At 40.8% G+C, this 25,682-nt stretch overlaps 1 protein-coding gene across 5 annotated transcripts in view; it reads left to right on the plus strand.

The window, feature by feature from the left end:
- nfic (nuclear factor I/C) overlaps positions 1-25,682 on the plus strand; it is a 274,335-nt gene that overhangs the window by 201,999 nt on the left and 46,654 nt on the right. For 2 of the 5 annotated variants that reach the window (XM_036131682.1, XM_036131683.1), the window contains exon 12: positions 283-371. The exons of 1 other annotated variant lie outside the window; for it this stretch is intronic. In XM_036131682.1, coding sequence (XP_035987575.1) covers positions 283-371 — 89 coding nt within the window. Of the gene's footprint in view, positions 1-282; positions 372-19,305; positions 19,552-21,002; positions 21,342-25,682 lie in introns of those variants that run through there. 2 more of the 5 variants (XM_036131679.1, XM_036131680.1) reach the window with 2 other exon arrangements.

The following is a 25,682-nucleotide window of genomic DNA, read 5'->3' on the forward strand; positions in this document are numbered from 1 at the left end:
AAAACGTGTTAGAGAGTCTGTGTCTTGAAGGGTGGTATTAATCACTCATCCTCCTTGTAAGAGAGGGTCTTTCCAATCTGGAAAAATAACAACAACCACAGACTTAGAGCTGAGTTTGACATTAAATTCAATTTGAAGTATAAGTAAATTTATGTTGCTGCACACATTTCTAAAAGACATTTTCCTTGCCTTTCTTATATGATAGTGAAGTATGTTGTTTATAATACCCCTTTAAATGACCATGGATATTTAAGCTAACATGAGAGTGTTTAATACCCTTAGCATATTCTTCTCCTGGGACCCCCCCTGCCAGTCGATCTTCCTTTGTGGGAGTCAACCCTCGAGATCCAGGGGAAATCTACCAAGCCCAGGTTAGTAAAGATGTTTCCAAAATTCTGGGATCAGGTTACGGCCATGATTGTTGATATGAATAATTAAAGGTAGAGTGGACATTTTTTCTGGAAATGCAGGTAAGAAACACCCAAGTACCTTTATGAATAACTGTGCGCAAGACCATCTTGCCTGCTCTTCCACTCCTCAGGGGGATCGTGTGAAAGAATCTCCCAAACCCACTCTGGTCTTGATTCTTTCTTCTGAGGCCTTTCTCTTCCTCTCATAAAATTGTAAGACAGTTTGTTTCTTGTGACTCTCAGCCATTTTCAAAGTATACGCTGAGAGGAGCAGAGCTACAATGAACGGCTAAAACCAAATCTAACCCGATACATAAATACTAGAAGTACACCCATGTAAGTGTAAACTAACAAAGAGCGTGCACACACACTGGCATTACGTGGGCACGTTGCAATGATTGGCCTGCGGGACAACTAATAGGCTATACCCCTGAAACTCAAAGATGAAAATTTTGCCCACTATACCTTTAATGTGAATGATTAATAGCTTTGAAACTTAAATGAGAAATAAATAACTTTTGACTTTGAAATTTATATTTTTAATCCTGTTGTCATACTAAGAATTTGCCAGAAAAATGCATTGATAGGAACAGATAGGAACAGAAACATCCATTGCTGCTAGGTGTTACCTACCCTGTCTTTTCGTGTCAGCCTGTACATTGTGCCAATAGCTTTGAGCTATTGGCACAATGTACAGGCCCTTCACTGCTCTCCACAAGGAGGCTTCAAGACAACTGGGTGTTTCAATATATCCGTTAAAGGCTAACTAAAAGTTGAAGGAGGTATGTGAAACACAAATTAATTTTGTGATTATTCACCAGAAGCTATGATGTTAATGGGAAAAAAATCATAAAACCATCGGTAAACCTTCAGATATGTAACATAACCTTACTAAAATATGAAGATCTTTCCTGGTGTCCTCTGGAAAGCAGAAGTTGTCATTCTCAGCAAAATTATTTTTTATTCATCGTGTAAGATAAAAAACATAGAAGCAAATTCATTCAAAATAGAAATGAACATAAAAGCTTAGAAGTAATGTAACTTATATTTCAAGGGGAAACTTTTACATGAAAATAAACATTTTCATTAGTTACTAAGCAACGGTACATCAACTAATGATCCAAAACAAAATAATATTACTACCTCTATTATCAGAAAATGTTCAAAATGTTTTAAAAGACCTTCCTACACATTAAAATTGCTCTTCCAGCTGAATAAGACCTTTTGCATACAGAGCAAAGAGCTCAAAAGAGGATGAATTAATAACAGCTCTCCACACAGCCCTGATCCACCAGGAGAAGGCCCACACCTACATCAGGATGCTGTTTGTGGACTTCAGATCTGCATTTAACACTGTTTTTCCTCATAAACTGGGTAACAAGCTGAGTGACCTGTGTCTGGACAGTTCACTATTGTATCAACTTTGAAGAACAGTCTATTCTGCATACCCAGAACCAGAACCATGCACAGTAAAGCAGCATTTAGTTCATATGCTCCACCTATCTGGAGTAAACTGCCAGAGCACTTTGAAAGTGCTGTGGAAAGTGGTAAGTTTTTTGGAATGACCATGACCTGGATGACTTTCTTTTGTACTTTATGTGGTGGTTCTCCAGAAGCACCCGAGCAGCCGGGTAACCAGGCCGGCTGGGTGACAGTTCGTAGGAAGCATAGCTCTAGATTTCAGCGCCCAGGTCACCACCAACCAGTCTGCGTTTCTAACAAGCTTTCCCCACTCAGCGATACACCCCCTGAGAAGCCGACCCTGATTATTGGCAGCTCTATAGTCAGAAACGTGGCACTAGAGACACCAGGGATCATAGTTAAATGCCTGCCAGGGGCCAGAATGGTCGACATAGAATCCTACCTAAAACTGCTGGCTAAGGATAAGTGTAAATACAGTAAGATTGTTATTCACGCTGGCGGTAATGACACCCGGTCACGCCGATCGGAGGTCACTAAAGTTGGTGTTGCTTCGGTGTGTGAGTTTGCTAAAACTATGTCGGACTCCGTAATTTTCTCTGGTCCCCTGCCTGATCTGACCTGTGATGACATGTTTAGCCACATGTCGTCATTCAACCGCCGGTTGTCTAGGTGGTGTCCTGAAAAGAGACGGCATCCATCCCTCTTTGGATGGTGCAGCTCTTCTTTCTAGGAATCTGGCTGGATTTATTAGTTCTCCTAAATGCTGACAACCCAGGGTCCAGACCAGGAAGCAGAGCCGTAGTTTAACGCACCTCTCTGCAGCTTCTGTACTGTTACCCACCCATTATCCTATTGAGACGGTGTCTTTCCCACGGCCAAAACTTAACAGATCAAAAACTGATCTAAAAGGAACAAATCATAAAAATCCAATAAAAATCAATACGGCTCACCTTGAACCAAAAAAATAAAACAATTAAATGTGGTTATTAAATATAAGGTCTCTCCCTCCAAAGACTTTGTTAGTTAATGAATTGATTTCTGATAAACAGATTGATCAAAAAATAAACTTCTTAATCAATCACTTAATCTGGATGGCATTAACTTGGCCTCTGGTAATAAAGTAAAAATCTTGGTGTTATTTTTGACCAAGACATGTCATTTAAATCCCATATTAAACAGGTTTCCAGAGTTTCCTTTTTTTCACCTCCGGAATATTGCCAAAATTAGAAACATTCTGTCCAAGAGTGATGCTGAAAAACTAGTCCATGCATTTGTTACTTCAAGGCTGGACTATTGTAATTCTTTACTATCAGGAAGTCCACAAAATGCAGCTCAAAGTCTTCAGCTGATCCAAAATGCTGCAGCAAGAGTTCTGATGAAAATCAACAAGCGGGATCATATTTCTCCTGTTTTAGCTTCCCTTCATTGGCTTCCTGTTAAATCAAGAATAGAATTTAAAATTCTTCTTCTAACGTATAAAGCCCTTAATAATCAAGCTCCATCATATATCAGAGCTCTGATTACCCCGTATGTTCCTAACAGAGCACTTCGCTCTCAGACTGCAGGTCTGCTGGTGGTTCCTAGAGTCTCTAAAAGTAGAATGGGAGGCAGATCCTTTAGCTATCAGGCTCCTCTCCTGTGGAACCAACTCCCAGTTTTGGTCCGTGAGGCAGACACCCTGTCTACTTTTAAGACTAATCTTAAAACTTTCCTTTTTGACAAAGCTTATAGTCAGAGTGGCTCATGTTACCCTGAGCTACCTCTATAGTTATGCTGCTATAGGCTTAGGCTACTGGAGGACATCAGGGTCTAATTTTCTCACTCTACTGATTCCTACTGTTCTCCAGTTTTGCATGACTGTTATTTCTGCTTTTAACTTTTTGCTCTCTCTTTTTTTTCTTCATAGTAGGTACACCTGGTCTGACGTTCTGTTAACTGAGACATCATCCAGAGAAGACGCCTCACCCGCTACTACCATCTAATGTAGAACAGATTACTAGATCAATGTGTGCTTCTGTGCTTTTTTGTCTGTCTTGTTGTGTCTCTGCTCTGTCTTCTGTAACCCCCAGTCGGTCGAGGCAGATGAGCGTTCATACTGAGCCCGGTTCTGCTGGAGGTTTTTCCTTCCCGTTAATGGGTGGTTTTTCTTTCCACTGTCGCTTCATGCTTGCTCAGTATGAGGGATTGCTGCAAAGCCATCAACAATGCAGACGACTCTCCCTGTAGCTCTACGCTTCTTCAGGAGTGAATGCTGCTTGTCGGACTTTGATACAATCAACTGGTTCCCTTATATAGGGACATTTTTGACCAATCTGTATAATATGATTGAATTTGACTTTGTAAAGTGCCTCGAGATGACATTTTTCATGAATTGGCGCTATATAAATAAAATTGAATTGAATTGTAATGTTTTCTTTTCTTTGTTCTGTGGTTCGTTACTGAAATGTGCTGTACAAATAAACTTGCCTTGCCTTACCAGAGAACATGCTTCCATTGGTCTAGAGCAGCGCTTCCCAAACGTTTTTAGCCACGCACCCCCTTCAGTGTCCCAACTCGGTTGACGCACCCCCCCCAAAAAAAAAAAAAAACACAACCATCATAACAAAGGTTATAGAATTAGAATGTGAACATAATTTGGATTAAATTACAATAAAGTTACACACAACATCCACAAAAGAATCCTGAGGATTTTCAGGTGCATCAGCTCAGCCTGGAGCGAGAGAAAGAAAGAGACACTCAGATCAGCCACACCTCCAAAACCTGAAACGTCTCTTAAGCGACCATCCAGGTGGATTCACGGACTAAATTCTGATGATCTACCTGTGTGTATTCTCACTTTATTTATTCCATGTACCAGGTTCTACATCTGAGTCTGACTCACAATTTATGCCGCAAAATACAAACATGAAGAAATTTAATTTGATTTGTGTCTGATGACGAGCGTGCGAGAGAGAGAGAGAGAGAGAGAGAGAGAGACTTTGGTAGAGCAGCACAGAGTAACAATAACAGAGCACTCCATAAAGCTGTTATCAATCAAAGAAATAAAAAGTTGTTTCCTGATATTTTCACAACAGGTAAACATGCCCACTGACACACACCTCAGCTCCCTGCAGCCCCACCGCCGTTTGCCGGTATCTCTGTTCCTGTCTGAATATGCGCTAAAACTGCATCTTTAAAATGAACTGCACCTGTCTGAATCCCAATGAGAAGTATTGCAGCTCTGTAAGTGTACATAGTCAAAAATTCGTGTCTACCCCCTCCCCCAGCAGCAGCGGTGGCGGCAACGGTGTGGGCGTGCCATGCGCATCAATGCTTGTCACCGGTTCAGCGTCACAGCACTACAAGCAGCACTGTTTGTAGGCGCTACGCAACCCGGGAACTCAATTTTATCTTGTAAATACAACTTTCGGCCCAAATTAAATTTTTCCTCTACAGACATAAACGACATGAAGTGAGGAGAGAGAAAGAGACGTTTTCTGATTCTCGCTCGTTTTATTCTCCTGGAGCCGTTGCAATTCTCTCCTCTGTTCCCTCCAATTCCTCACTCTCTTGGTTCCTCTCCTCCTTCATCACTGACCTGAGATGTCTGACCTGCCTGATAGTTTCCCTGGTTTTAGCCAACTGAACATGTTTGCGAGAATGAATGAAGTAGAGGCAACAAGCTAGGTGTGCATATACAGTACAATGCGTAGAACATGGTAACTTCCTTTTTATTTCATCTTAAAATGAAGTGCAGAACAAGACTTTTTCTAAATAAATAGATTTTTGTGTCAATACATTTTATTTATTTAGGCTATAAATTTACAGTTTTGATTTTAATTTTTACATAGGAAATGTTTATTTACACGTCTTTATGGTGTGGGGAAAAAACACTGTCAGACCGCCATTAAATTGTTTACCTCATGCATCCCCTAGTGGCAGCACCACACTTTGGGGATCCCTGGTCTAGAGCAAGGATATTCAATTCCGGCCCTCGAGGTCCAGTGTCCTGCAATTTTTATGCGTCTACGGTCCAACACTCCTGAATCAGGCAGGACTCTGGAGAAATTGACTGCATGCTCAAGAGCTAATTCAGCCATTTGATTCACGTTTGCTGGACCAGGGACACATCTAACAGCTACAGGACACCGGACCTCGAGGGCTGGAATTGAAGATCCCTGGTTTAGAATCCTGTAGCGGTGCCCTTTATACCACTGCATCCGATGCTTTGCATTGCAATTGATGATGTATGGCTTGGATGCAGCAGCTTGGCCATTGAAGCCCTTCCATGAAGCTCACTATAAACTGTTGTTGAGCTAATCTCGAGGGCACAAAAAAGAAATCCAGATTAATGAATAAGAAATGGCATGCAATTGTTGTCCAGTTCTTAAACATTTTACAAATAAAGAATGTATATAATCCCCTGAATTCTTTAAGTTCAATTCAATGCAATTTTATTTATATAGCGTCAATTCTCAATAAATGTCATCTCAAGGCACTTACAAAGTCAAATTCAATCAAATCGTACAGATTGGTCAAAATGTTTCCTATCTAAAGAAACCCAGTAGATAGCATCAAGTCTTGACAAGCAGGATTCACTCCTCATGAAAGACCATAGAGCCACAGGGCATTGTCAATGGCTTTGCAGCAATCCCTCATACTGAGCATGCACGAAGAGACAGTGGAGAGGAAAACTCCCCTTTAAGAGGAAGGAAAACTTCCAGCAGAACCAGGCTCAGTATGAACGGTCATTTGCCTCGACCGACTGGGGGTAAGAGAAGACAGAGCAGAGACACAAGAAGCACACATTGAACTAGGAATCCCTTCTATGTTATATCATAATAACGGATGATCTGTCTTCTCTGGATGATGCCACATCTAACAGAACGCCAGACCAGGTGTACCTACTATGAAGAAAAAAACATGACAGAGGACAAAAAGTTAAAAGCAGAAATAACAACAAACAATGCAAATTGGAGAGCAGTAGGAGAACTCAGCAGAGTGAGAAAAATAGACCCTGATGTCCTCCAGCAGCCTAAGCTTATAGCAGTATAACCACAGAGATAGCTCTGGGTAGGATAGCTCAGGTTGTCCTGAAGCCACAGTGGGTCTTTGGCCAAAGTGGAAAACACAACTCTGTTTCCACAGAAGAACACTTTTTCACATCCCCTGTCTTGGTATTGCAGGCATGCGATAAATGGGAAGGCAGCACAAGGTGCCAGGGGCAGTTTTGCTCTACAAAAGGATATTTCAAGATTGAATCCTAATGGCTTTATTGACTTTATTAAATCTAGACTACATCTGGTGTCAAGTAGACAGGACACATGGTTGGAGTAGGAACCTGTCTGTATGACTTTTAACTGTTTGGATTATTTATGTTTGGTTCATTGATGGAAGTGTGTGTGTTTGTGTGTTACTGGTCCTATGTATTTAGGATTAACACAGCATACATATGTAACGGGTGACATCAATGACGACATTCGACCAGGTTTCAATGAGAGCTTTTATTCTGGGAAAGAAGAGTAAAAACAAATTAACCTCCTCTTCAATTCAGTTTCCCTGCATTCCAGCCCCGCAGCAGCGCGCAACAACGCTGTCCACTAACATTTTTTTTCTCAGATACAAAAGTCAACAAAAGGAAGAAATTTCATCACAAAAATTATAAACTAAAAACAAGAGGAGAAAAACATCACCTAATGGCCACAACAACACAATACATTGGGACAGAGTTAAATAAACAAAAATAAAAAAAGTATAAGTTAAAATAAGAAAACACATATCTGGGAAAGAAGAGTAAAAACAAATGAACCTCCTCTTCAATTCAGTTTCCCTGCATTCCAGCCCTAAATGTGAAAATAAAAACAATGTTCATGTTTGTTGGACTAGCAACGGCTGTTCGCGCCAAAATAAAAAAAATAAAAAATTACAATAAACGGTTCATAAAAAAACCCAATGACGGTCAAAACTGCAAAACAACACACCAACAAACAATAATAACCGACATATGGTAGAGACCTCAACATAATCAACATCCATACAGTAAAACAAGCACAGTCCCTCTGACTTACCCACAGCAGCGTGCAACAACGCTGTGAGGGAAAAGGGGGAAGCGGAGGAGCTACGAGGGCTGGAATGAACTATGGAAGCCCAGGAGACACAAACAAGGCAGAGTGCTGAAAGGTGACCCCCGCAGGAAAAAACAACAAAACAACAAACAAACATAACTGAATAAGATCAACTTCTCAATATAAAATTAATTAGAAATAATTTTAAAAAAGTACATTTGTAACTCTGTTACACATAGCACACAAATAATTTGAGCATTTTTGTCTTACTTAACTGTAGGTTGTGTCTCAGATATACACATTGCTCAAGGTTCAAGATAACACAGTAGAGACAGAATGGGATCCCTTATGTCAAACTTGTGACTGCACAGTGATCCCTCTGTTAAATCTTAATTTCGTGATAAAAGCTAGATTCACTCAAGAAAGAGTCAAGCTGACAACTCTAGTTAGAGCAAAATGTGGAATTTTAAGTATAGTGATGGGAAAAAAATAAAACTTATCCAATCAGAGGAGTTTAGTGTGGTATGTTTTTTTCCCCCGTTTCTGTTAAGATAGTGACCAGGAAACCGTTTTCTGGTTTTATGACATGTGGTGGTGTTAGGACATCTGTTTTTCTCGGGTTACTTAGAACAAAATGTGCAATTTGGCGCTCCAACGCTTGTTTCCATGAAAGGTGCACTACAGAACATTAGAAACCACACAGCTACGTGTAACAAAAAAAATTGTATGTGTCTAAAACATGTTCCCTTTATGGCAATGGTTTAGTTGCACTTTGAAAAATCAAAGCACTGTCTGTTTGAAAAACACAGGTCTCAAAAGTAATGGATAGGCATAGTATCTGTATAATAGAGCATAATACATGGAAACCCAGAAACAAAAGTCCTTTCAGTCTTATTGAACTTTAAGGGTTCTTCTGGCAAGAATATACAGCAATCCCAAAGACAATCAAACTTTTGGTTCACAGGGAATTTTCTAGTGCATGCTTAATAAATTTTTGCTAACAGTGGTTTACAGAAAACCTGTGTGTAAGAGTTTCCAAGCTGATTAATCAAAGATATTAGATTTCTAATAAATAAGCAAGATACCAGTTGTTTTTAGTAGAGTTTTCTGTGAATGTCTATGGGTAACTTAATAAACACAATTATGGTTATTTTAGAATCTATGTAAATAAATTTTAAAAAAGCTTCAAAAGCGCCTTACTGGACATGTGTTATAAAACCCAGTAGGGTGGTATGCTAAAATGTCTCTGTTAAATCCTAATTTCGTGATAAAAGCTAGATTCACTCAAGAAAGAGTCACACTGAGAACAGACTCTAGTTTTCCATTAACAGTGTTGCTTAAGAGTCGGGTATCATATCTTTGACAAGCTTCTTTAAAGTACAACTGATTTGTAAAATAAAACATATTATTTGCAATTTACTCATTACAACCATGGACCATCTACACATATTTTCCTCCATCACTGTTGTCTCTATCTTCAGGGGGCAGGCTGTACAATGTGATGGAGATGTCAGTATCTTTAAAGACCTGTTTCAGGACCTGTGACACATTTGGCCACAGCTGTCGATCCAGTCCACACCCAATACTGATGGGAGCATACAAAAGATGCTGCTTCATTATTCCAGTTAAACAACAAGAATTAGACAATATATTGAGCAAAAAAATGTCATATTTTTCCACTGCTGTTACAACAAACCGAGGCATTGATGTCTTCTTTACATCATCCTCTAAGCAGGGAGACTTCATGTCTTCCAGACTCCGTCTTATGAATGAATGAATGAATGAATGAATGAATGAATTTATTTCAGACAATTAACAAATTTAACACACATTTAACAAATATTAAATAAATCAATTTCAGAAATTACCACATAATAATAAAAAATAATCAATTTAAGAAATTCTTCAACCAAGGAGTACATAAAAAAGTAATTGATAAACATTAAATTAAATTTTCTGTTCCAGTTCAATTAAATCATTTGAACATAAATAGAGATGAGATAAACAAAATTTTCCTCTAAATAAAATATATCAGGTGTATTTACCCTGATTTCTGACATTGATTAGTGATTAAAGAAAGTTGTCTGAAAAGGGGTATGAAGAAGTAAAACTTATTTTTCATACCCCTACTCCCTCTAATTTCACTTAAAGTACCTTCCTATTAACCAACAATGTATTAATCCAAAATTCACAAAAAATATAAACAATTATATTTATACACATATGAATATATGCATCTACATACATACACATAAATGCACACGTGCATATCAACATACACACACATACACAGTGCTCAGATATATCATTCATCTCTCCTCATTACAATACCTGTTGAAAAACATCAGTTTAAGCCTTTTTTTAAACAGGCTCATTGATGGACATTGCTTCAGCTCTTTCTGGAGTTTATTCCAGACCTTTACACCACAGACTGAAAGGCACTTTCTCTTCATGGTGGTTCGAACCCTCAAGATTCTGAAGTTAAGATTTTCCCTGAAGTCATACCCCCCCTCTCTATCAGTGAACAGCTTTTGAATATTGTCCGGTAGTTGTTTATTTCTAGCTTTGTACATCAGCTGAGCTGTTTGAAATTCTACCAGATCGGGGAGTTTGAGGAGGCAGGACTTTATAAATAATATGTTAGTATGGTCATGGAATCCTGCCTTGTGAATCATTCTGATGGCCCTTTTTTGTATCGTGCATAACGGCCGCAGTGAGGTTTTATAGGCGTTGCCCCATATGTCCACACAGTAACTCAAGTAAGGTAAGATAAGTGAGCAATACAGAATATAAAGAGCAGCATAATTTAGAAAATGTTTTGCTTTGCTGAGAACAGCAATACTTCTAGATATTTTTGTTTGAATGTATTTTATATGAGGTTTCCAGCAAATCCTATCGTCTATCATTACTCCCAAAAATTTAATTTCCTTAACTCTCTCTACTGTCTTATTGTCTATTAGGATATGTACATTTGTTTTGCTTTTGCAGTTTCCAAACAATATAAACTTGGTTTTAACCAAATTTAATGATAATTTGTTAATATCAAACCATACCTTAAGGTGACGTAACTCTAAGTTGATATCAACTACAAGCTGATCCAAATTATCACCTGTACAAAAAATATTAGTATCATCTGCAAACAAAACAAACTTAAGTATTTTCGAAACTTTGCAGATGTCATTTATATATAGAATAAACAATTTTGGCCCCAATACTGACCCCTGGGGGACACCACAATGTCCAAGCACGATGACTGGCAGTCACCCATTTGCACAAATTGTTGCCTGTTACTTAAATAACTTTTCATCCAGTGCAGGGCTACTCCCCGGATACCATAGCACTCCAATTTCTTAATTAATATTCCATGATTTATTGTGTCAAAAGCTTTTTTGAGATCAATAAATACACCGACTGCAGATTTCTTATTATCTAAGGTGCTGGTGACTTCCTCTATCAATTCAATGACTGCCATTGCTGTAGATCTTTGTGATCTGAATCCATATTGACTTTCAGAAAGCAGTTTATGTTTATTAATAAATGAATCTAATCTACTCACAAACAATTTCTCCAAAATTTTAGAAAACTGTGGAAGTAGAGAAACAGGCCTATAATTTGTGAAATGGTGTCTGTCCCCAGATTTATAAAGTGGAATAACTTTGGCAATTTTCATGTTTTCAGGAAATTTACCTGATTGAAATGACAAATTACATATGTAAGTCAGAGGCTGAATGATTTCATCAATTACCCTCTTAATAATTGACATATCAATGCCATCACAGTCAGTTGACCTTTTGTTTTTACATTTATTGACAATATCTATAATTTCCTGTTCTCCCACTGCAGTGAGAAACATTGAATACGGATTTCTGCTAATTAATGTTTCGTTCAGAGCTCCAGTTGTTGTAGGATCATGGATTTTTTCTGCCAGAGTTGGTCCCACACTCACAAAAAATGTATTGAAATTATGAACAATGTCATTAATGTCCTCAAAATTGTCATCATTATTTATAAAAAACTGTGGAAAACAATTTTTTCCTCTGTTTTGCTTGATAATATTATTTAATACATTCCAAATCCCTTTGATGTTTTTCTTATTTCTATCTAATAATTTATTAAAGTAATCCTGTTTGGCTATGCGCAGAATACCAGTCAATTTATTCTTATATTTCTTATATTTATTCTCAACGTCCAAGGATCTATGCTTTATAAAATCTCTATATAGTTTGTTCTTTTTTTTGCAGGCATTTTGCAAACTCTTTGTTATCCATGGAGCTTCTGAGTATTTGTTTATGTGAGAGAACAGTTTTAATGGACAGTTTTTATCATATAATTCTATAAGGTCTTAGGTTCTCATACTTGGGTTTCTGGCTGTTCTTTTTTCTTTGTGATCTGAGAAACAGTATGATACAGTTACAAGTAGGGGTGGGTATTGCCAAAGAAGTCACGATTCGATTCGAATCACGATTCACATGCCACGATCCGATTCTATGATGATGCATTATGATACTTGAATTATTGCAATGTATTGCGATGCATTGCAATATTTTCACTGAACATTGTTAGAAAAAAATGCAGCCATTACCAGTGGCTGACAGGCTGTGTATGATCTGGATAGTGTCTTCAATTGATACATAACTGAATGCAACTGAATTCATACATAGCTGTATTTATTGAAACGACTTTTGGAGGTATTGCCATAAAAATAAATATTACTATTACTGGAGTGGACACTCCACAGTCAGAATTTATAATACTCAAGCACAAAAATAACCAATGGTGTTTTACCCTGACCTTTTCTGAGGCTTGCACGGAAAGACCAGCGACCTGTTATCCCGGTCTTTGACTGGCAAATAGATGAGAAGATCCTATTTCTTGAATCTGTCAATTTCGTCCAGGAGGGGCAGTTCCTGCCAGCTGCGTTTAGCAACGGGTGAATCCAGGATTCCATCCCGGCTTCCTTGTTTCGCAGCGGAGGCTGCTGCATCCGTACGTTCTCCCCCTTGTTTGCGAGGCATCATGAGTTTCAAAACTGCCCAGTCATTTGATGTCAGCATGCCCCAGGAGTGGATCGGTTGCAGCTTGTCAGCCCCTTCATGCAGCTGATACATGTCATACTTGAACACGTACCCCCATCTTCCGTGGATTCCATACAACTCCAAAGAATATTCTTCCTGCAAAGCTTCGGTCGGGTGCATCTGAGTTCTGCACAAAGACACCATAGTCTTGCGAGGAGCCTGCTTAGCTGGTTAAGCGTTAGCCTGCTCGTGATAGATCATAACAGCTGTCTCAGAAATCATAGAATGAAGCCTGCTTCTTATTCGTGCCATGTTAAACAGGATTTGATTACTTTGGAGACGTCTTAACCTTTCAGACGGGAAGTTTGAAAGAGTTAATATTATGAGAAATGGGAAAAAACCATCCTACCCTAAAGTCCTGTCATTGAATAAGCTTTATATTTTTTATTTTTTCTCCCACCGGTATGTTCACTGACAAATTTTGTTGTAAACAACCCAAGAAAACACATTTGTTTACACAAACACATGTCGTAAAACGTAAAAAACGGCATCCTGGCCACCTATATAGTATGAAGACGCATAGTAAACTTGAAATTACACATTTGGTTCTAAGTAACCCCCATAAAACACATCTCGTGACACAAGCACAATATGTGCTTGTGTCACGTGTGTTGGGTGTGGGGAAGTGGGGGGGGGGTCACTGTAGTTACAAGTAGTTACTGCCTCTCAGCCTGTTCGGACGCTTTTTTCTCTGCTCTCTGCTTGCTTGCATTTTCCTGCCTTTTACTTTTTATCTCCTTTTTATCTCTTAACCTAAACCACAGAAAGTTGGATTTAGTTTTTATTTATTTATTTTCTTTTTATTTTCTTTTACCTTTTTTTATTTGGATTTTGAAAAGATGCCTTCCTTCAACACAATGGACTTTGACAAGCTTTTACAGAAGATAGCTGTTATGGAACTGAAAATCTGTCGACTTGAAGTGAATTATGATGTAAACGCCGCGAATGGAAATGATACGACCCTGCCCGTGATTCCGAGCGGTGACCACCAGCCCAGCGACTCAGCGAACAAACAGTTCCCTGAGGAAAATGAGAATCCCTGGACCACTCTGGGTGCAAGACCAAAGGACCAACGAACCCCACGCCTAGACAAAGAAAACTGGCCGAGACTACAGAGAGATGTCCCAGGACAAGTGAAACAACAGCGGGCTGCTGGAATTCCTTTACGAAACAGATTCGCTCCGCTCCAAAATGTGACCCAGGAGGACAAAAACCAGAGGTATGTCAACGATTTTCGTTCTAAGACATCAGAGAAAAGACATGCCACAGGGCCAAGGACCCTGATATTATGCAATGGTTCTGTAAAGGGGATTAAACATTTCTGTAACAAGAAAAATACAGAGGTGTTAAATTATAACGACGGGAACTGTGGCCTGGTGTCTGATTTAACAGACATCCTTCAGACAGACCTTCCAAGGATCTTGAGAAAACGTTCGACCTTGGAAAACCTCATAATACAAGCTGAAGCCCTGAAGGACGTCAACCATATAAGAAAATCAGAAGTATTAAAAGAGGATTACATTCGTCTGTTGAAACTTGTTGATGGCCTGAATGTCAAGGTTCTTCTTAGCGGGCCTCACCCACCCGCTAACTGCGGAGACGAGATTTTTTCCAGAATTCTGATGCTAAACAAATGGCTGGAAAAAACATGCAAAGAAACAACTGTAACCTTCATAGACAACTTTAACATATTTTGGGAAAGAAGACATCTGTTCAACAGAGATTGTTTCTCTCTAAATAGGTCAGGTGCAAAACGGCTGATTTCAAACATCTTCTATTCTGTGAACCATGCGTCATCAGCTTTGTCCCAAAACAAAGAACATCCAGTGCCAAAACAAATGATAAGCCCAGTGCAGCCTGAACAAGCCAAGATAAAGATGGCCAGAAAGATGACACAGAATGAGGCGTCATCAGAGCTACAGGAGGATTCATCCCAGATCTCAGCAGGACAAAGACAGGACCAAGAACCGCCATCTTCACAAACACCGGTCCAGACTGGACCCGCCTCCCCTTCTTCTCCACAAAGCCCAGAAGTTCCTTTTCTGGAATTTTCTCATAACATGAACAAAGTATTTAAGATTGGCCTACAGATGACATCCTCTCCACATAGCCATTCTGCTGTGAATAAACCAGGATTCTCCAAAGGCCTCAGATCCTCCTCCTCCACGTATCACAGAACACTCTGGTACTGAGGAACTCCAGATAACTTATCTGTGATACAGATTGGGCCCTGGCCGCACGTTTATCAGACATGACAGTTCCCAGCATCAGCCGGGGCCTTTCGCCGGAGATTATGGAATATCTGTGATAATACGTGGCAGAAATAAGAAAAACAAAAGGATAAACAGGAACAAATACTTAAAAATCATAAACTGTCAGATGCAACCTGTCACAGAGACACTATCAACCACTAAGTCATATAAACTGGGTTTATTAAATATTAGATCTCTGTCAGGAAAATCCCTTTTAATTAATGACTTCATTATTGACAATAATCTTGATGTAATGTTTTTAACAGAAACATGGCTGCATGAATTTAGTGAAGCAGCTATACTGATGGAGTCGACACCTCCAAACTACAATTTTCTTTGTGAGAGCAGACAGCAAAGGAAAGGTGGAGGAGTGGCAACATTGTTTAATGATTCACTAAAGTGTAAAAAGGTGTTTTTAGGAAAATTTGACTCTTTTGAACATTTGGCTCTCCAGGTAAAGATCCCGGTACGAACTATGTTTCTGAATGTGTACAGGCCTCCTAAGTCCACATCAAACTTTTTTAATGATTTTAGTGACCTGCTGTCTGTGATATGTGTTGATTATGACTGTTTAATTATTGTGGGAGACTTCAACTTTCACGTTGACAACCCTGAAGACAGAAGTGCAAAAGAACTGTGTGACACACTTAGAAACTTTAGTTTAACTCAACATGTTAAACAGCCAACACACAAGCAGGGGCATATTTTAGACTTAATCATCACTAAAGGTCTAAACATTTCACAGGTCAATGTAACTGATGTTGCCCTATCTGATCACTTTTCTGTTACCTTTGAAAGCATAATTTCCAGTGACTCATTTAGCCGAAGGGACATCGTAAGAAAACGCACCTTTAAGGACAATGCCGCGGAAACTTTTATTCAAGCTTACTCTGCTACCTCAACCTTGGGCTGCAACTCAGTAGATGAGTTAGTAGATAACTTTCATTCTAAAGTCTCAGACATCATTGACTGCATTGCTCCAGTTAAAGTGAAAGTTGTTTCCGGGAAGAAAAAATCTCCTTGGAGAAATGCTCCAGCAGTTAGAAGTGAAAAAAGGGAGTGTCGAAAAGCTGAACGCAGGTGGAGAAAGAACAGACTTCAGGTTCACTACAACATCTATAAAGAGAGACTTTACAGATATAACTCACAACTGAAAAATGCAAGAGAATCTTTCTTCTCTGAGATCATCAAGAAAAACATTAATAATGCTTGTGTCTTATTTTCCACAGTCGACAGGTTAACAAATCCTCCTGTGTCCGTGGCTTCTGAACTCCACTCCACCAGGGCCTGCAACGAATTTGCTAACTTCTTTACTGAAAAAATCCTAAAAATTAGAGGATCACTTTGTACTACCATATCAACACCAGAACCAATGCTTTATTCAGCTGGAACTATTTCTGACAAAATGTCCCATTTCAGCCAAATAAACCACAAAAGCTTAGAGCAGATCATTCAGCAGCTAAGTTCCTCCTCCAGCTGCCTTGATGTTCTACCCACAGCTTTCTTTAAAAAAGTTTTACCTGTCATAGCGTCTGATTTGACCCAGATAATAAACACGTCCCTTCTGTCAGGTGTTTTCCCCCAGTCCCTAAAAACAGCAATTATCAAACCACTGCTGAAAAAGAACAATTTAGACAAACTTCTACTCCAGAACTACAGGCCCATCTCAAACCTCCCCTTTATCAGTAAGATTATTGAAAAAGCTGTATTTCAACAATTAAACACCTTCTTAACTACGACCAGCCGCTTTAATGTTTTCCAGTCAGGTTTCCGTGCTCACCACAGTACAGAGACCGCCCTTATCAAGGTGTTTAATGACATCCATATAAATACAGACTGTGGAAGAACCACCGTGCTGGTACTATTGGACCTCAGTGCAGCATTTGATACTGTCGATCACTCCATTCTGTTAGAGCGCCTGGAGAACTGGGTCGGCCTCTCTGCTACAGCTCTCCACTGGTTTAAATCCTACTTAAAGGACAGGGACTTTTTTGTATCAGTAGGTAACTTTACATCGAAAATTACAAAAATCACATGTGGGGTTCCCCAAGGGTCCATCCTGGGTCCCCTCCTCTTCAATATCTACATGCTCCCTCTAGCCCAGATAATAAAAAATAACAACATCAGCTACCATAACTATGCAGACGACACACAGCTCTACATCACCATGTCACCAGGTGACTATGAACCAGTTCAGGCACTGAATAAATGCCTAGAAGAAATCAATACGTGGATGTGTCAAAATTTTCTTCAGTTGAACAAAAACAAAACAGAAGTAATAATATTTGGACCAATAGAGGAGAGATCAAAAGTTAGCACACAGTTTCAGTTGCTTCAGCTAAAAAGCACTAATCAGGCCCGAAATCTGGGAGTAGTGATGGACTCAGACCTGAACCTCCAAAAGCACCTAAAGACAATTACAAGGTCGGCTTTCTATCACCTGAAGAACATTTCTAGGATTAAAGGACTGATGTCTCAGCAGGATCTGGAAAAACTAATCCATGCGTTTATTTTTAGTAGAATTGATTACTGCAACGGTGTTTTCACAGGTCTTCCTAAAAAGTGGATCAGACAGCTGCAGCTGATCCAGAATGCTGCTGCCCGCGTTCTCACTAAGACTAAGAAAGTAGAGCACATAACCCCAGTTCTAAAGTCCTTACACTGGCTCCCTGTATCTCAGAGAATAGACTTTAAAATACTTCTGTTAGTCTATAAATCTCTAAATGGCTTAGCACCTAAATACATCACAGACTTGTTATCAGTGTATCAACCCTCCAGACCACTCAGGTCTTCTGGCTCCAGCCTTCTCTGCATACCTAGAACCAGAACTAAACAAGGAGAAGCAGCATTTAATTCCTATGTTCCACTTATCTGGAACAAACTTCCAGAAAACTGTAAAAGTGCAGAAAGCCTGAGTTCCTTTAAATCGAGATTAAAAACACATTTGTTTAGAATTGCCTTTGAATGTTCAAGTTAAAATGTTTTACTGTTTTCAAATGTTCTTTTTTGTTTCTACACTATCCCTACTTGCTTTTATTCTGTTTTATTTTCCTATATTTTAATCATGTAAAGCACTTTGCATTGTCTCTGTACTGAATTGTGCTATATAAATAAATTTGCCTTGCCTTGCCTTGCCTTCTTAAGGTGCATTCACATTGGCACCACAATGGCGTCAATTTTGCTTGCTGTTGCTCGCCTGACTTTATCATCGGCCGTTCGTACAGCAAGCGAGAGCAATTGCACAGTGGGCAACAAGCCGGAAATACAGCAGTACAATTGCATCTAGTAACGCTTTCACTTAACTGCCACTCCAGGCTCCTCACTCACTTTTTTGCAGGCTTGGTCCATTCTGCACTTGTCGTAATAATTGGTTGGTCACTGGTCCGAGCATCTTAGTCTTTGTATCCTTGTGTCCTGAAATGCCTGCTGGCGGTGGTCAGATTGCCTGGCAGCCTCGTTTCTGTCTGTCTGCCCCGGGGCAGCTGTAGCTACTAACATAGTTTACCACCATCAGGGTGTGAATGTGTGCGTGAATAGGTGAATGACTGACTACAGTGTGAAGTGCTTTGGGGTTGTCAGACTAGTTAAAGTGCTACACAAGTACAAGCCATTTACCATGTTGGACTACAGAGATAGAGTCCAACTAGCGATAGACTACAGAGATTCTATTTGGAGCATCCACACAGATTATCATTTATTGTTATGTGGTTTGGTTTGTCAGTGTGTTTCCTCTCAATATGTTCGGCCAAGTTTTTTTTTATAAAATGTTTTGCAATTTGTAATTAATTTAGTTGTCTCCTGGTAGGGACATTTGTTGTACTAGAATACACTTCAGAGGGAACAACTAATGAATCATATTTATAAAGAGTGGTAGTTAATTCTGGAGTTAGAGATACTCTGTTGGGTGGAACTTGGGGAAATCACAAGGTAGTTAAGTCTGTTTAACATGTAGATGCTTGGGAAGATACAGATAAACTAAGGTCTAAGTTAAGTTCCAACAGGGCAGCAGCTGAAGTGGATGTGTCCTGTGTGGCACCTCTCCCTGCTGCTCTCCACGGTTCGTGCCTGTCTGAAATCCTCCGTTGTTGTGCCTGTCCCCAAGAAACCAATCATCACCTGCCTCAATGATTATCGTCCCATCACTCTGACCTCCGTCAGCATGAAGTGCTTCGTGGGGATCCTCCTAAAGTACATCAAGGACACCATCCCTGCTGGCCTGGACAACCTGCTTACAGGGAGAACCGCTCCAAAGAGAAGCCGCCAACAGCCCTGTAAGGATGCTCTTTATGGACTTCAGCTCAGCATTTAAGACCGTGCTACCAGACATGCTGGCTAAGAAGCTCCACAACATGGGATTATCCACACCTCTCTGCTCCCTCCTGGATCAGTGACTTCCTCACCAACAGACCCCAGGTGGTGAGGATAAGGAAACAAACTCAACTACTGCTCCACTGATCCTCAACACAGGAACGCCACAAGGCTATGTCCTTAGCCCAGTCCTCTTCACCCTTTTCACCCAGGACTATTCTGCTGTCCACCCCACAAGCACAGTGGTGAAGTTTGTGGACGACACCACCCACGTAATGGGTTTCATCACCAATAATGATGAGTCCAAATACAGGGATGAGGTCAGCAATCTCACACAGTGGTGCTCTAGGAATAACCTGATCCTGAACACCAGTAAGACCAAGGAGGTAATAATAGACCACAGGAGGTGCAGGAGGACTGAACATACTCCTCTCGACATACAGAGGGAGGTGGTGGAGCGCCGGGACAGCATTCAATTCCAGGGCATTCACATCTCCTCCAACCTCTCTTGGACTGTGAACACCTCCCACCTTGTGAAGAATGCCCAGCAACAGCTGTTCTTCCTCAGGAAACTGAAAAGGACTGGTTATTCCACTAAGCTGCTAAAGAACTTCTATAGAGCTACCATAGAGAGTGTTATGTATCAGCATAACTCTGTGGTATGGGAGCTGCACAGACCAGGAGCGAAAGGACTTAGCACAGGTGGTGAAAACATCACAGGGGATTGTGGGATGCTGTCTACAGGATCTGGACTCAATTTATGCAGAGCGAGCCCAAAGAAGACCCAGAGGCATCTCCACTGATCCCACTCACCCAGGCATCCCATCAGGTAAACGCTTCAGAATCCTCAAAGCCAAAACAAATAAGCTTAGAAACAGTTCCTTCCCAAGAGCTGTGAGGGCAATGGCCTCTGATGGACACAGCAGTCCAATGCTTTTAAATCACCCCCAGTGTTACTAGCCTGTCATGCGTTACAATCATCATAATGTTACTGCGTACTTGCACACTATAATCTCTGAATATCTAAATGCATACTGCTGTAATCAAAGCCTCAAATCATCGTTCAATAAGCACCCTACTACCTCATTATCTGTTGTATGTGACTTTTCGTAATGCTAAAAAAAAATTTAACCCTTGTTCATTGCCTGTTTGTCTGTCAGCCTTCATTATGTGTAATGTTGTCATGGTTTAGGTTTTTTGTTTGTTTTACTTTGAACATTTATGGGCTTTTCTTATTTAGCCAGTCACCTTTCAGCTATCAGCCACTATCCAATTAGCTCAGTCTCCCTCCATCCACCACCCTGTTCTAGATCATCTCCACCTGTTACCACTAATTAAGTCTACTCAGCTCACCTGTTCTCCAGCCTACATATACCCTCCTCAGCCAACACATTGCCGCCAGAACGTCTCTCTTCACCTCACCTCTCTTCTCATGACGGACCGCCCTGTTTGATGTTTTCTGAGCTCAGATCCTGTGTGCTTTGCCAGCAGGACTTTCCAGATAAGCTGTCAATGTCTGCGTGCTGCAGTCCTGCCGTTTGCTCTGCCGGTTCTGGTGGTTTCCTAGCCTACACGTCTGTTCTGGTCTCCTGCGTATCCCAAACTGCTTGATCCTGCTGCCATTATTCACCTGCTCAAGTCCGGTACTATTCATCTGCCTCATCCGCCACTACTCATCCTTTTCAATAAACTTCTTAAACGTAACTCTTTGTCCGGCTGAATTTCGGGTTTGCCAGCTTCATCTCCTGACAAATGTGAACTGAAATTTGAACCAGAGTAGCCAAAGAGAAATCGCAGCGGTGACAAATAAAATATTCTTGATTCTCTTGACTTTGGCATGCCTCCAAGTGTATTTCTATGTCTTTTTTGGCAATGATGGTTTTGTCGCAAACCAAGCAATGAAAATGTCCTGAATCCCTGCATTATAAATGGCACTTGCAAATCTTCATGTTTAAGGGATAATAAACAGTCACATTATTCCATTGAATGAAATAGACCAATAACAAGAATACACAAACACATCAAGAAACAGATGGATTTATTTTTACCTTTAAATTTATTGCAATTTTTTTCAGCCTGTATGGTTGGCTGTTTTTATATCTAGGAGAAAGGGAGTAATTGATACAATCTGCAACATATTGTGCAGTGTTCGACTGCAGGCTTTTCATCACTGTAAAATATGGATTGATGCATCTCTACAAGACAAAGTTACACATGTTAAAAATGGTAATAATACATGAACACCTGGCACTATTAATATAGCTAGTTAACTATTTGTGCACTGTGAAGAGTGGAAACTTTTAATTTGGCATGCATATGCTTAACATTACACGAAATGAGATATGGTGTGATGAGATATGCTGCTTTTTTTAAAAAATGCTCCCATTTCTTAAATCAATAGCAGAGTCTCTCAACATTGCTCGTGTAAGGCTCCCAAAGAATATTATGTTGGACCACTTCTTACTTAATGTTAATTGTTAGAATATGGGGAGCATCATTAAATAAGGTAATACTTTATTATAATTAGATTAGATTAGACCACTATTTCCTATAATGAGAGAATAAACTTATATTGCAATACTAGTCACCCTGTGTATGGAGAGAAAGAAATCTTTTAGACTATTGCACTCTATCCTCCAGACATTTGGTGGCATGTATGGACAGCAAGCTTGTAAAGATTTAGGCTAAATGTTACCATAAAATTTAAATCATTGTTCGTTATTTAGATTGACACAGACATATGTTCTTTTTCACGTCGACCAGATTAAAGACATGTGCAATTCAGAGTTCCTTCAATATTGATTATTCAGAATGATCAATCACATAACACTGTCTGCCATTGTCTTCTTGTATCGACACTAAGATAGCACAAAATGGCACAAAATTTAAACTACTGAAGTGACTCACAATGAAGTTCTGAGACTGCAACCGGAAGAAACCCACGGTAAAGGTCTGCAGCCAGACTCCTGTCAAAGGCTTAGCAACATTTGCTATTGGTCTTCCTGCATTGCAGGATAGGAGACATTTGGCACACGTGCAGACAAGGGAGTTTGTCCCAATCTGAATAAGTGTATAAATCAGTGCTTCCCAAACTTTTTGCATCGCGTACCCCTTGGAGCATTTCATCTCCATCCGCGTACCCCCCCCCCCCCCCCCCAAAAAAAAAAAGAAACATTCAACATAGGGATCAGAGTTTTATTAACTTGACTGCAGATACTAAATACATCTGCATTATAAAAGGGCATAACATAATAACATGTAACAAACAAGAACAAAGACTATAACAAGCCTGTTCAGAATACAGCCAAAACTGTGGAGCGTGACGGAGTCCTTGTGACTCTAATGTGAGGGGTGTGCTTGAGAGGACGTGCATAACCCCTGTATGTCTGGCTGAATCGGCGACAGTTTCAGTCTTAAATCGTCTTCCACACATAGTCTGTGTCAGTATTTAGTTTTCAGGCTGGTCAGACATGAAAATCCTCTCTCACATAAATATGTAGTGGCGAATGGCATTCATTTCTTGACTGCGCGTGTTGCCAGTTCAGGGTACTCGGTGAGCAGCCCTATCCGGCTCATCAGTGACACACCGGACGCAGCGACGGGACCAGGCTGTGAAGACCGAGGAGGACCTGAAGGGCTCTCCCCGCCAGCCGCACACTCCGCTGCGCGCAGCTCCTCCGTGCGCTGAGGTGCTCGGCTCCTCTTCACCTCCCGGCCGCATAATGACCTCCGCGGCTATGATGACGGAGCCTCTCCACAGCGGCTGGACCCCGCCGGCTGCGATCAGCGGAGGAACCACACCCCCTCCACCGCCCGCTGATGACAGCACTCCTCTCCCTCTGCGCCAGCAGAAACCCTGCGGCTCCTACTGTCCTTCTCCGGGGACTTCACAGCTCGCCTCTAACCAACTTTATCAGTGTCAAGCCCGAGCCCTACTCGAGCTCGTGCTATTCATTGAATTTAAGGTTGCTGCTTCGTGTACGAGGCCACTATTGTACGGCATTTGATTTTTTTTTTTTGCATTTTTATTTTTTTTCAAAAATCTTTTCCCGTACCCCCCGTACCCCTTGTTTGCGTACCCCTAGGGGTACGCGAACAATAGTTTGGGAATAACTGGTATAGATGGACGCCCTTTAGGACATGCGCAATGCTCTACCCTCTAGGCCAAAACTCCCCTTATTACAATCAGCATAAACCACCTGTCTCATCCCAAATACAGTTTAATTTCAAGTCCCACAAAGGCCAAGCAGCCCACCACAGACACACTACGCATCCACCCAGTGGGCAACAGAAGAGAGCCTGGAACAGAGCCCCCACAGCCATAGAACAGAGACCCCCTAGAAACCATGGGCGACAGCCTACCAACCCTGCCAGGCCCCTGTCATCCAAGCATGAGTCAGGTGCAGAATCCAGAGCATCATATACCTAGAATCACCTAGCCCCCAACAGAGGTTTCATAAATTCATCCGGTAGGTTGAAAAGTGAGGGTGTCTGCAGAAAATATAGTAATGTGCGCCCCTGTCTTTTCACCATTCAGCTCACAACATGGAACTAACGTGTTGTTGTCAACTTTGCTTTTCATTTCTTTTTTTTGACAATTGTATTCAGAGACCAATGAGGGCAGCACATCACCCACTATTGGGTTACACCAGGCATCAGCTGCTAGCCCATGCTAATAGCCTTGATATCACCATGGTAGGTCATTGCTGGAGGAGGAAGTACACACCTGTCTTTCCTCCATGGGCCTACAGAAAGATCAGTTTGTTCATGCTAACAGAAATCTGGCTAACAGAAATCTGGCTAACAGAGTTAACTCACCAGCGGAGGCAGCGACACCAACGTAACCATAGATTGCTTTCATCTGCTTAGGGCCAACAGAACACAAGACAGCAATAACAAAATAGAGGAGAAGGTCTTGCTGTGTTTGTAAATGGCAGATAGTGCAGCCCTGTGCATGTTACAAATCAAAGATATGCTTTGCAGTAGGGATATAGAGCTGATAGCTGTTGGCTGTTGGCATGAGGCCTTATCCACTCCTGTGGGAATATACACACATTCTTGCAATAACAGCTAATACCCCACATCTGTGAAAGCAGCCTGTTCACCTCCAGCCTGTGTATAAACCGTTTGTACAAGGAGAACCAGCTGTAACATGCATGGTGAGGAAATGCTCTAAGGATGCCGAAGAAGCCCTGAAAGACTACTGCAGCTCCACTCTGAGGGAGGAACTTTGCTATCCTCATGGGGAGGACATTGATGCAATAACAATTTCTGTATGGGCTTAACTATGCCCCTCATGACTTAGACTTAGACTTAGACAGACTTAGACAAATTTTATTTCTATCTCAAAAACTGGTGGTGGAGTGGAGATAAACAAAGTTTTGTTCAGTCCATATGATGATCTGTTTGAGCTAGATGTCCAACTTGATAAACACAGGTTTGCATGAACTGTCCATGATGAGCAAGCATGAAGCGACTGTGGAGAGGAAAAACTCCCCTTTGGGAAGAAACCTCTGGCAGAACCAGGCTCAACATGGCGGTCTTCTGCCAGACTGTTTTAAAGAGTGACAGGAAGTTCCGTAAGAGTCCGGGAGGAATTACACTCTGATAGGGACCAGGTCCATAGGAAAGGTCCATAGGAAAGCCAGGCGGAGAATGCTACAATGGTGGAGAAGGGGACGGAGGTGGGTTGAATCCAGTCAACAGAGTCCAAACCTGACACGGCGCAGCCACCGCTTGCCCGCTGTGCAGAAGGCCGAGACGAGGATGTGGAGTTCTTTTAAGATGAACCCAGGATGCTGATTGGCTTCGACAAAGAGCAGTTCAAAGCTGATAGACTTGCAACGAAGGTGGATGAGTCTCTGATTGGATGGAAGGTAAGCAATAGAGTTTCTTCAGACTGAAATCCCACTAAAGCTCCACTTCAATCTGAAAAACTCACACGGATAGAAAAGGCAATTAGAAGAATTTTATTGGTACAATATTTCAAGACTTTGGTGCTCAGACCTCGGCAGGAAACATTCACGCTGAATTACACTTCAATATGCATAAGCAGGTGTATGAGAATAGGGATGTTCCCCCCAAAAACTGCCCAGGTCGAGGCCAGTGTGTCTGATCGAAAAGCAGAGAGACTTGAAATAAAACTAAGAACAGAGAAAAGCAGGTTAAGTA

This window comes from Fundulus heteroclitus, unplaced genomic scaffold (genome assembly GCF_011125445.2).
Source record: "Fundulus heteroclitus isolate FHET01 unplaced genomic scaffold, MU-UCD_Fhet_4.1 scaffold_45, whole genome shotgun sequence".
Lineage (NCBI taxonomy): Eukaryota > Metazoa > Chordata > Actinopteri > Cyprinodontiformes > Fundulidae > Fundulus > Fundulus heteroclitus.